Here is a 13,313-nt window from a genome sequence, read left to right as displayed (position 1 = left end):
ACAGACTCAGCTCACTAGGTACACATTTCTTGTAAACCTTGAAACTCTTCTAAGTTTTAAGGTAGGTTTACAGTTACAAATAGGTTTTTTTCTACTGTGGTACAGAGGTCAGTTTTGTTCAGAAGCAATTGGAAACCAATTAGTTTGCATCATTGTTCTGGGAAGATTCATCCTCAGCTAGTCCATTTTTTAAATTCTGTTATATCAAGTCTAGAAGAGTTTGGCTTGCTTTTCTGTCTTCTTGTTGAACAATGTACCTAGTCCCACCTTTGCTGCTTTGCTTAGGACATAACTTGACTCCACATCCTGTTGTTCAAAATAAATTCTGGTATTCTTGTGATTGCTTATGACATTTGAATTCCTACATATTCAGCACCCTGCTAAAATGCTTCCTGAATTCTCAAGGTAATTTTTTTAAACACTGCCAAAAAAAGAAATTTGAGAATTGATATACTCAGGTAAAACACCATCATATTCTTGGTATGATGGAAATAATTCATTTTCAGTACACAATTTGGCTCCAGTTCCAGTAAGCTCATGCATATAAAAAAATTAACGGAAAGTTAAAGAGAATTATGCTTCAGAACTATTCTCTCTTGATGTCTGTTCATCTGCTGCGAAAAAAAAAAGTGACAGCTATATTTACAACTGATTGAAAGTTGTCTAGCACTGTAATATTCAATTCAGTAATGGTCTCCAAGTCAAAAACACTTGAAAATGCCTAAACTGCTGGCAGCAAGCTCTTCAGAACACATGAAATCCTACTTAGTTCTCATGCATCCAGGTTATCCTTTCAAAAGCCTTTAGAAATAAGACAGCCCATGATATCAGCCTGTCACCTGTGACCTGCCCAGCATGGCCACTCCTGAACATGAGAGACGGAACAAGAGCGCTGCATGGACAGAATAAGGATTTATTGCAAACAAATATTTTAACAAAGTATAAAGGCAATCACTTCAACCAGTTCTTTTCTAACAAGACAAACCTACCCCATTACAAGATTTGTTCAGTAACAATGCAGAATATTTTAAATCCCTGAGATTGAGGCCCTCTCACCTTTTATGTACTTCATCCTCCTACCCCTCCCCACCCCCTGCAAAGGTGCTGGAAGTATAATTTCCTGCTCAGTTGTGCTTTTAGTGGATTACCATCCAAAATTCTGTTTCATTCTTTACATCAGCATGAAATTTAAAAATGAAGAAAAGCCGAAGTTTCACATCAAGTTCACTTACATTCAGTTGCAGCCACCCAGTTTATAATTGTTTCCAATTTAAAGTTGGTATCCAAGCTGCTATGTAGATAAGGCTACTGACTCCGAAGATATAACTTGTCCCCCTTAAATCAGGCATGGAGGCCAACTCCTCCTTTCCTTCTAGCTGGACACAGCTAATGGTTATTACTTTTTATACAGGGGTATTTAGATGTGAATGCAAGGCTTTGGGCACAAGTCCTTTTATATGTGGGCTTAAAGCCATCACAAGGAAGCTTCGTAACACAGAGTTCCAGTTCCTACTGCAGATTTCTAGTAATTTAACTATATGCCCCCAGCATTTTTCACGTTCGTAGCAGGCAGACAGTTTAAGAATGACAAACTTGGGTAGCAAAAGTGTTTCCTCCTAAGCAATCCAAGTTCCATTATTCAGTTTCAGTAGGAAGCCACCCTGCAAGGCCACAAAGGCAGATCCAGCCATAACACACGCAGAGAAATTTCAGTCCAAGTTCAGACATTTTTCCTAGCAAGATCGTTGTCTCTTGTCTGATGTAATACTTCAGTAAACAGAACTCCTCTAGCTGACACATGACAATCAGCATAAGCAAAGCATGGGGGACAAGGCTAAACTTAAGTACTTCCAAAAGGATGCAGGTGATGTTGGCGTTACCTTGTCAGTGGCTAGCTCTTCAGTTGGAGATGGAAACAAAGGTCTAATAAAATTCAAGGCATAAATTCTTTCCAACATTAGAGGTAGATTTTATTCAGTGCAGTATATAATAGCCACTCCTGTAAGCGCAGAGCTCTAGGAATTAAACAATTCAGATCAACTTTGACTTATGACCTCCTACAATAACAACGGCAAGCTTTTATCACATCCTTCATGAAAGCGGGCACACCACTCTGTAAAGAGAAAAGTGGAAAAGTCATTCTTGCACAATGTAATCAAGAAAAACTATTAAGCAAGATGTGAATTCTCACTATATAGGCCGAGGCCTTCAAACAAATACAGGATGATTCTAAGATCTTGTACAAAGCAGCAAACCATTCCTTTAACCCTTCATGAACAGACTGCATTACTGCAGTTTGCTTGTGTTACGGCTATTCACATATGCTCTGGAACATGGGTTTGTTGGTTTTGTTGCACAAATTTACCTGCCTGGTTGACTAACCAAGGGAATTTGATAGGAATAAAAAAAAATAAAAAGAAAAAAAGACAACTGCCATGAGAGCAGACAATAGCAAGACTCTAAAAATGGGACTGCGTAAGAGCTGGAAAGGTCAATACATCTGTTTCAGATGTATAGAAGACAGGTATGGATGCACTGAGTACACTGTTTGAAACGGATTAGCCAAAGACAATTGTGCTGTCGACCTTTACTTACCTTGGCAGCCCAATTGACCAGCCACGATGGAATTCTGCCACCAGGATTATCAACATAGTACATATAGACTAGAGAGGAGAGAGAAGTTACCAGAAAGTTATCCGGCCATAGTCTGCGTATTAGCTCTAACAACATATGACAAAAGCTGTCAGTGCGCATGACTGAATCACCAAGTACAACAGTTCTGCTCTAAATTCTTCACAAAAACGTAAACTTTTACTTAAGTGGAATGCGAAGTGAGTACAACCATTCCCAGTTAATCTCTGGGAAGCTGAGAGTGCAATAATATTAATTTAAACTACTGCAAACCATTTCAGGCAGCCTGTCTTACAAAATAAGGTTGTCTTTAAAGGACTAATCTCAGACAGGAGTCAATCTCCAGGCAAACCCTTTAATCTATAAATCTGTCCAACACAATACTTGTATGATTGCTGAGTTAACCAGATTGCAGGCAGCATCAGACTCTACCCAACTGAATGGAGAAGAATGAAGTGGTCAGTACTCTACTCTTGACTACCCAGCCCAACTGTTAAATAAAAGATTCTTAAGAGTAGCACACCACACTGGACATTTCCAAAAGTTTCATTCATTTTAAAGTATTCCTAGTGCTCAGTACATCCACTTTATAGTAATTGGTTTTAGCTTAAAATTTCCAGTCTCTCCTCTTTGTGCATTTTGCGAATACATACATTCTTTGGCTACATGACTTGTGATCACACTTTCTTGACCTCTTACCTTTAGATCCAGTCTTGCCATCACTTTCAACTGCCAGATTTTGTTTATAGGTTTTAACTCTGATAATACCAGGCCTTTCAGGGCACTGAGGAACAGACACACCTTGAGCTAACACAACCCAGATCTTCTGCCCATTCACATCCAGTTCTTGACATTCACGAATATAGACATACTGTATTCCAAGTTGAGGAGGCACGTCAAAACAGTGTCAGTTTGACATATGATGGATTGACAAGTGAATTCCATTACAAATACCAGCCCCTTTAAGTTATTTCTTATGAGTCTACAGGATTTGATCCTGCAGAGTAATAATTCAACTATGTGAGCTTTAGCTGTGTGTGGGAAGAGGCACCCACGCTCTTCTTCACAGTATACATATTCATGTAACACGAGGACTGCAAGATCTTAGACAAAGTGCAGGAGAGCAGTAGAATCAGTACATTGTTAGGATCCCTGGATGACCAGGTGACAAAAACTGCAAGAGCAACAGAAAGCTTGAAGGATACGTCTCTGTTTGAGAGAGGAAAAGGGTACTTCACTTCCCAGTAGACTACTTTTTCACCATCATACGTTTTCTCATACAGTTCTGCAGATGAAAAAGGAAGATTGTTATATATTTTTAATTTCTGCTTCAACAGAACCATACACGGCATCAAGAACTGCTCAGATTTCTGACATGAACCATTTTATATGCAACCCTTATGTTAAAATTGGTATGTATGTAAAGTTGTAGCAGTAGAAGACATTAAAAAAGTTCTGTAGCAGGGTTGTTCAGGAAGCCAATACACAAAAATAGGTGGCCTGGTTTTTTGCTGCTATGAATTAATTGATTTAAGAAAACTAAACCAAACAAAAAAAAAACACCAAAGAAAAAACAAACCACACACAAGCCCCCCCGAAAACCCAAACTACAAACCCAAAACAATTCGGGGGGGAGGCAGAGTCAAATTCCTTTTCAGACAGTTAGCTCATTCAAAGTCATTCCATCCCAAAGCTTCTGCCTCGCCTATGCATATTCTGTGTAACTCTGAGCCACAAGTACAGTATGCTTTTTCACAAGCATGTCATTATGCTTGTAAATGAATCTGAGTTAACATGGAACTAGGACGACTACTGCTTTCTAATACCTGAAGAGGTCTTACATGAAGGATTAATGAAGTTTGGAAAAGCTATTAGGAAATTCACAGCAATATATACAGCAACAGTGAACAAGAAGCTTGAGCAGTTTATGAGCCTTCATTACAGCACCTTCACTCTGCCTGGAAACTAAATCAGAAGGCAGCTGAACAGGAGAAAAAACAATATCTAAGAATAGTCTGCACAACATGGCAGCGACTCAGATAGTAGTGTGGCATGAAGGAAAAAATCGAGTTAAAATCAAACTACACAACAGAGTTTGAAAAACTGTCTGCTGTACAGCCTCTTCCCTTGAGGCAGTAACCGCCATTATCAGGGCAATGGGCCTGACAAGCCGTGGGGCTGAGCCAGGGTAAGCTCCTGTCTGCTCAGGTCTGGTCATTACATCGGTGCAGTTAAAAAAGATGTGATCCAGAAAGATGGTTCACATTAACAGTCAGAGTGGTCTTTTCCTCCTTTAGAGCAGAATTCTGCCTAGAGGTGCTCTATAACCTGCAGAGCTAATGCACACAGTCTGCCCCATCGCTTTCAGTAGTTTTAAAAATAAGCCTAGAACAGACTGATAATCTCATTGCTAAAGCAAGAAGAGTGCCTGCCACAGATGGGAGATTCTTTCCCTATATAACATGTTCCAAACTATGCGTCTTTCAGTATGCCCTGCAAGTCAGCTGTCACCCACCAAAGCAGCTTCTCCTCCAGGTTGGAGCAGTACTGGATGCACAGTACTCCCAGTGTCGTATAAGCTACAGCATTACACTATCCACCAGAGGTCACTGGAGCATTGGTTTATTAGCTTTGCTTTGCTTTCATTTCTAACTGCAGAGCGGTCCATTTTCAAAGGGATTAAGAGACTATTTTAAAGACCTCGATGCAATTTTTAGCTACTAGGTCATCTACCTTTGTATCTTTGCAAACACAGAAAAAGCACAGAGTAGGTAAGTCATGCCCCACCTGTATTCACTTTAGTCTGTCAATACTAGTGGACAGCTTCTGATCAAAGCAGAATACAGTGCATTTCAATCAATAACAAGATTTCACTTCACATTTCTACAATAGATCAGAAGTCCCTTTTACTCATAATAGGCACAGCTGCATTTGCTGCTTTAGCAGCCACTTATTACCTTTAAATTGGGAAATATGAGATCAATCAGGATGGTGTTGCAGTCAGGAGTAGCAAGTTTGTAAATTGCTCAGGCCCAACCATTTTGGACCATGCCACAGGAGCATGTGGTACCTCAGTGACTACTCTACAGTTTAGTCAGAGCTTCCCCGCTGAATTGGCACCTGCAGCACTGACCACGCCTCAGGATGTCGACATTTCCTAGATACCCAGGAGCCTGCGCTGGAAATAGCCAGGGTACTAACAGCAATGCAACAGCAGCAGACTGTTGGGAGGCTGGTGGATGAAAAGCTGGACATAAGTCGGCAATGTGCGCTTGCAGCCCAGAAGGCCAATCGAATCCTGGGCTGCATCAAAAGAAGCGCAGCCAGTAGGTCGGGGGAGGGGATTCTGCCCCTCTGCTCCGCTCTCGTGAGACCCCACCTGGAGTAGTGTGTCCAGCTCTGGGGCCCTCAGCACAGCAGGGACATGGAACTGTTGGAGCGGCACCAGAGAAGGCCACAGAAACGCTCCGAGGGCTGGAGCAACTCTCCTACGAGGACAGGCTAAGAGTTGGGTTTGTTCAGCCTGGAGAAGAGTAGGCTGCAGGGAGACCTTATGGCGCCTTCCAGTGCTTAAAGGGGGACCATAGGAAGGATGGGGGGGCGACCTCTTTAGTAAGACCTGTTATGACAGGACAAGGTGTAACAGTTTTAAACTAAAAAAGGGTAGATTTAAACTGGATATAAGGAGAAAAAATTTTACAGTCAGGGTGGTGAATCACTTGGAGCAGGTTGCGCAGAGAGGTGGTCGATGCTCCATCCCTGGAAACATTCCAGGCCAGGCTGGTTGGGGCTCTGAGCAACCTGATATAGCTGAAGATGTCCCTGCTCCCTGCAGGGGGGTTGGACTAGATGGCCTCTAAAGGTCCCTTCCAGTCCAAACCATTCTATGACTCTGATACCAACATCTCTGAGGCTTCAGGCAAACTCTTGGCAAGAACAGATCAAAGCAGGACCCTGTGAAGTACTCACAGGCATCCTGTCCATATCTGCCTCCAGTCAGGCCTTCATAAAGAATTTTGCTGAACAGAACTAGAGGATAGAGATTGCTTCTCTTAGGCGTAGTGCAAAAGCAGTTACATTTTCAACTAAAAAGGCAGCTACTTCTACTCTGGTCACATTTTTATTTCAGTGCCAGCCAGCAGTTCAGCAGAGAACTCTTCCTTGGACTGCCATTATTGCATAGCTGTAAGAGCAAAAAGGAATATAAACGGCAAAACAAACAGCAAGAAGGCTCTGAATGGAAGTTTTCTGGGTTTTCTCCCTAAATGTGAAAGGAGAAAAACCAAGCTTATGTAGTTTACATTGAAAAGGTTGGTTAGCACTCTTTCGTCATATGCATAGCTCTAAAGAATGGGAGGGCTAGTGCCAATTTTTAAGCTAAAAGGAAAGCATTAACGTTATGTTTATGCCCTTCAAGAGTTAACTTCTGAGAAACATTGGACTCGAAGTACCAGCACAAGTATAAATTCAAAGATGAACACATCAGGGTCAGCAAGGATATAAACACCAGCTCTGCAACATTATCTAGTTTTTAGTTTAAGGGTGTACTTTTCCCCAACTGCTTCCTTTCTTTTCTCTAAGAAGGCATTAAAAAAAAAAAGTGTTTAAGAAAGATTCAGTTCTAAATGCACTTAAATAAAAGACTGCTGAAGTAACTTGAGGTAACATAGTATTTTTACATCCAATATGATAATGTTGAGTCCCACTCCAGCTCTTTTTGTTTCATTAATGTGGCTTTTGCTACAAGAAAGCTATTGCCCATTTTGACAAATAACACTCGCTAATGAAGACACAGCTTCTTCAGCTTGACCAAGTACTGACACAAGTCAAATATGTGGTTCTCTGTACCGATACAACCAAAGGCATTACCAGTAATCATTCACCATGAGCTGTCCTAGACTTAACAAGCACAACATTTAACAATTCTTTGGTTTTCAACACTGTTCTTTGTTCAGCAAAACACTTGGACCATCCTTCAGTTTTATTGGCCTGAACTGATTTTAAGCATATGCTTAAAAGGGAAGGGCTCCTCATCTTTAAAATAAATGGATTACTGGATGCCTACATCCATTGAATCCTTGCCTTGTCACCGCTGACGTAAGATGTTTTAACATCATATGGATATCCAGGTTCAACTCCCTTTTTCAAATACATTATAAAATAAACTAAATTAAATAACTAAATTAGTTATTCCTTTCTCTGCGAAAGCCCAAAGTCACCAACTACTCTCTTGATACACCCATTTCTGATTGTAAAAGGTGCCAAGAACAACCAGTGCTTTCAGGAAAAGACGTTCCATCACGCATCGCAGTGGTGCAAGCCACTGCACCGCTCCGCTGCAATATGCAAAAATGCACAGAAGGTACCATCTCCATTTCTCCCCAGCACATCTACTAAAATTCACCTAGGAATTACAACAACTAGAAGCTGCAAGGTGCCCCAGCATAACAAGTGGTGCCAATTATGTGCTTTAACCAACATGGAAAGAATTCATTCCAGAAGGAAGCTATATAGTGATTAGATGTTACCTGTTCCACATCACTGTTTACTTGTATATTTGCAGAGTGCAACCTTATCCCAAAAGATACCTAAGACTGGCTGAAAGCCTTTGACTGCAGCAGCTTTAAAATGCCTTTGAACAAAGTTTTAGTGGGAAGAGTCAACGTGGACACAAAGCTTGCTTTTAAACTGCCTAGATGAGCTTACCTTTAGCATACAAATCCCATTGTTTCCTGAAATCTAAATCCATATAGAAATCCACAAGCCGTCTTGGGGGACAGTCAGCAAGACAACCGAAGACTTTATACTCATAAAGTCCTGATTGCTGTGGAAACAGAATGGGGAGAGGAAAAGTCACACAGGAAAGGGAAGTACTCTGCAGCAAGGAGAACAGCTGAAGGAAGTTAGGTGGGGCACATGCTACACATTTGCTCAAGAGCTGTGAAAGCAAGTGTTCAAAAAACAATGCAAGATTCAGTCTTTAACCTCTCGACTTTTTGATCTATACATGAAAGTTTAAATCCAGACAGGCTGACCTGCCCAGCACAATGGTTGTTCCTTCCCTTACACCAGTACCCTTCTGCTTAATAAGTAGTTCCAAAGGGAGCATGTTTCACCAGTCGCACAAACGCCCCTTTTCTTCTCCAGTGGTCAGCATGGACTAAATTCTGCCCACACATAAGCTTATCAGAAGCATTAAATTGTTGTGGTAAGGTCTCCTATACCCTATATAATGTTTTAAGAATCTCAGCCATTTCCAGGAGGTTACCACGTACTGCCATGATCTGGAATAAGCTTTCCAGCAAGTCAGGTATGCTTATACGTCAGGCTGTGATACACAAATGCGTTATAAAGTTCATGCTTATATAAAATGCACTGTTACATCTGCCTTGAATATTTACCAGCTGCTTGCTTTCTGAAAGCTGTCTACACTGAAGGGGTGAGGTGCAGGATATCTCCTATGTTAATGCTTTTAATGTTTCTCTCAATGTATGGAAACTCCCTCTGTGCCTATAGAGCAATGTTTGTGCTATTGTTAGTACCAGTTCAGGACTAAATTAAAACAATGAGAGTATTTGGAATATACAGTGTAGGAGTCAAATTCAAGCATTCCCAAGGAAAGGGAGGGAAGGTTTATACAACATTCTGTTAGCAAATGGTTGATCTTACTTCTTCCCCCCCCCTTTGCAAATCAACCCTAGAAGATGAAGACTGGATCTACCAGAAGATAATAATGGGACCAAGAAGCTTAAGCTACTCATCTTCACTGTGGCTTCACTGAAGCATCAGTCCCTAGCTTCAAACCTGAACTGTTCAGCACCTGTGCAGCCCCAGGCACTCGTGTGATCTTTGTAGAAGGCATCAACATTTTTATTTCCAAAAGAAAAACTAAATTTGAAAATATCCCACCTGATATTAAGCCAAGACCCAACAGCACATGCCAAGGCACTACACTGGTACTTCAGAAATAGTTGTTTTAGCTTAAACACTATTTCATTCCAGGTCACTGGTCAGAAATGCCACGTGGATTATCTTGTACATATGTATATTTACACTGTGTCACATACGGCAGGAGAACAGCAAACCACAATTCTCCTTGCTCTTCTAGTAATTCAGGAAAAAAGTCGTACTTCCTCATGTAATTGGGCTGCTCTTCCACTGAGGAACAGAACTCTGTATTCTTTTCCTGGACTTTGATCATGACCGCATCTTGAGAGGTGACAAACGAAGCTCACCCCAAACTTCTGCAGTCAATGTGCAAAGCTCGCTGCTCATCAGCACACTCACCATTTCTTTGCATCCTTTAGCTTCCTCTTAATCTGTTTGACAGCGGAAAGCCATGCACCAATTTTCTCATTTAAGCTATCAGAACTTGCCTCAAAGATTTTGCATAGAATCAGGTGCTTTGTACCTTAGCAAGGTCAGACTACAGTTTCACACTTCTATTACATTGTATTGCCTGTTTCTAAAGCTTTTATGCTCCAGCCAATAGGCCACTGGAAGTGCCAGTAATACTTTTAAATTGAGGATTATCAAGATATGTGCATACAATATAGGTCTTTAAAGCATTTTTGCTACAGATAGAACCTCCATCAGAAGTTAAAATAGAGCTGAAGTGATGTTATTTACTGTCACATAATTCAGAAGCCACTAAATACAGAGTACAAGGGCTGCACTACCCAGTCCCCTGATTTAAGAGATAGGATTCTGCCCCACATGCAAAGGTAGGCTCCCAAATGGTTCACAGTATCAGTTCGGTCATTCTTACATCAAGTAAGAATTACTTCAAGTTCTTATACTGTAGCTCAGGACAGATCAAGAAATTATCATGTTCTTCTCTACCAATTCATTTGTTCCGCTGCTAGACAAATCATGGTATACATCGTTAAATGCCTTCTACTAAAAAAGGTAGTATTTTGATATCAGTATGAAATAACGCATCATGATCTGAAAAGTAAACAGTACATCTTGCAGGAGGTGAGACAGTCAAAGACATTAAATAAAAACAGAAATTTACAATAAGAAAGTTAAAACAATAGTGAAATGTTTCACGTTTGCAGAGACCTATTGGCAGGAGAGTCGATCCTCAGGTTAGAATACAGCACAGAGCGGGAAAGCCCGGGAGATCTGTTTGTGTAGCCTACAGAGAAGGCGGGAAGAGAAGGCAACAGGATATGTAATTGCTGCCTTCAGCTTCCTGGACACCACTGCTATAGGGGACTCGCAGTTCATTAAGCGTTAAAAGCCAATTTTTCCAGTAACAACTTTAAGCAAAGACCCTCCTCCTAGACTTGGTTCTTCTTCTCATGTGGCAATTTGAAGCAACTGAAAGACAAAACAGCAGACTTCTTTCCCAGCAGAATCTGACAACCAGACTTGAAAAGGTCCCCTGCATCCCACCTGGTCTGTCCACCCACCCTACATCAGGGTCATTGGACAACATGCAAAAACAAACAAACAGACAAAGACACCCCAATGTTTTTCAGGCAGCTCAATAGCCCTTTGGTGTAAAAGCACAAGGAGAAGCCTGAGCTACTTTCCAGCCAGCCAGCTTCAATTTCTAGAACAGCAGCAAAGCCACAGCGACTCAGGCTGCCCCAACACAAGTCTCATGGGCCCCCAGGCCCATTTGTTTGGCTAAATCCAGCCTCCAACTTCCCGAAGTTCCTTTGCCTTCATTCACTGCATGATGCATTCACAGGTCTGCGATGAGCTCCAGTCCTAAAGTTTCTATTTCATGCACTCCAGAAGCAACACGCCTCGTACCCTCTATTTCATCAGTGTATCTAACTCCTGCAGAGATAGCTGGCAGCCACCATGGGCTCGCCTCTGCTGTGTGCTCTCCTTGATAAGCCTATCTTGCCCTTGACAGTTACCATGTCCATGCTGTAAGTAGGGACCATTTACCACCCAAAAAATAATTCCAAGGCCTATGAATTTACTTTAAAAAAAAAAAATACTTTCCCTACCCTGCCTCGCCTTTCACACACACCTATATGTTTGCTTTATTTGCTATTTTTAGTAACATGGCCATGCCTGAAATTATGTTTCAGAATACAACATTTTTGTGCAAAGCACAGCATGAAGTCCAGCTTTATAAGGAGCTGAGAGGTAACTATGATCACAGAGCTAAAGAAATAGGACATTTATATGGATTCAAAAGTCGTTATTAATTCCTAAGCCTGCATTGGAATGGAAACACTCACAGCGTTAGTCACAAGTCAGTTGTGGAAGCCTAAACTTTTGCACTTAAGAGAAGTAAGTCCTCCCCTAAAGGGAGGAATTTCATTCCAACCCTGTCTGAACTACCTCCTGTTTTTAGAGGGAGAAAGGTGGAAAATCAGTTTGAAACAACTTTTGGAGAGAGGCAGAAGGGAGGGAAGCGGGAGTCTGCCGATGAGGAGGATGCTCTACCACGGCAGGGCTGAGGGACAGGTCTCTCCCTCACCACTCAGAGGGGCTCGGGAGAGCAGGGAGAGCAGTGGGACACGCAGAGCACACACGCCGTCAGGCCCACGACTGCTGCTGTCGCCAGGAGCAGCTCCCACCAGGACCTTCTCTAGGCACCAGCTCCCAACAAGCTTCGGAGCCTCGCAGTTCGCAGGTTCCCCTCGCAGGTTATAAGAGCGGTGTTTACGGCAGCAGCGCAGTTTTCTCCATCAGCAGTTAACAGCACTGCCCTAAAAGCCGCTTTCTGGGAGCCTGGAGAAACTGAGCCGGGAGCGCCTGGACGGGCAACGGACCTCAGCCGGAGCCGTGCGGGACTCCGGACGGGGACGGGCCGGCGCTCCAGGGCCCCCGGCGCCCCCCGCCCGCCCCGCCGCGCTCCCCCGCGCTCCCCCGCCTTTGGGGCGCCCCCCACACACACCTCGTCGTAGAGCCGGTAGATCCTCACGCCCATGCTGTCGGCCAGGAGCTGGCAGGACCGCCCCACCGCCGGCGGCGGCTGATCCAGCTCCCGGCATGTGGCCCGAAACTGCTCCTCGGAGAAGCCCAGCCGCCGCCGCGCGGCCATTCTCCCCGCCGGCAGGAGGCATCTGCCGGCCCAGGGGCATCGGCGGCCGCGCCGGCCCGCCCGATGGCCGCCACTCCTCCCCTCCCCTGCCTTTCCCTCCCCTCCCCTGCCCTCCCCACCCCGCCGGCCGCCCGGCCCCGCCGCGCCCCGGGACGGCGGGGCCCCGGGGCAGGGGGCGGCCGCGGGCCGTCCCGGTGGGTGTGCGCCCGCAGGGGGCTGCCCGCCGCGGGGTGGGCAGCGGGGGACGTGGGCTTCTGTCGGTGGAAACCCGCCGGCACGTGTGTGGCCCCGCACGTTTTGTCCGCGCTTTCTCCGGTTGCGGAGTAGCGCCTCAGTTTGTCGGGGGTACGCGGGGTAGTGCCCGAGCAGGGCCGGGGTCTGTCCGTGTGTCCTTGGGGGTTTCCCAAGGATAGAGATTCAGTAGTCTCAATGGGCGCGTGCATTTATATAGATATATGGATACAGATATATATCTATAGATAGATATTTTAAGAAGCAGTCTCCCTTACGGACTGTTCACATGAAAAATGTAAGGCACGCCTAGGCGCTGCACGGCTGGCTGGTGGGTGCGTTTGACACATGCCCACACCCACCGAGGCCCAGCAGCCTGGCGGAGGGGGCAGCCGGCTCTGGCCCCAGACGGGGACAGAAAGCTGTGTCACTGGGC

The 13,313-nt window shown here is 44.0% G+C and overlaps 1 protein-coding gene across 2 annotated transcripts; it reads right to left on the bottom strand.

The window, feature by feature from the left end:
- Nucleotides 1–893: 893 nt before the first annotated feature.
- PCTP (phosphatidylcholine transfer protein) lies at nt 894–12,739 on the bottom strand. Of its 2 annotated transcripts, none has more exons than XM_064466905.1 (6): nt 12,500–12,739; nt 8,338–8,455; nt 3,837–3,916; nt 3,331–3,502; nt 2,596–2,663; nt 894–2,113 (listed from the first exon to the last, which is right to left on the bottom strand). In XM_064466905.1, exons 1-6 carry the CDS (start codon nt 12,644–12,646, stop codon nt 2,048–2,050), a joined length of 651 nt encoding a protein of 216 aa, XP_064322975.1. In that variant the 5' UTR covers nt 12,647–12,739; the 3' UTR covers nt 894–2,047. The 2 variants fall into 2 exon arrangements, with proteins under 2 accessions (XP_064322975.1, XP_064322976.1); XM_064466906.1 differs by lacking the exon at nt 12,500–12,739 and adding an exon at nt 9,762–11,955.
- Between the last annotated feature and the right edge of the window lie 574 nt (nt 12,740–13,313).

The sequence above is a fragment of the Phalacrocorax carbo genome, chromosome 16, assembly GCF_963921805.1.
Source record: "Phalacrocorax carbo chromosome 16, bPhaCar2.1, whole genome shotgun sequence".
Taxonomy (NCBI): domain Eukaryota; kingdom Metazoa; phylum Chordata; class Aves; order Suliformes; family Phalacrocoracidae; genus Phalacrocorax; species Phalacrocorax carbo.
This window is presented reverse-complemented; position numbering and strand designations above follow the sequence as displayed.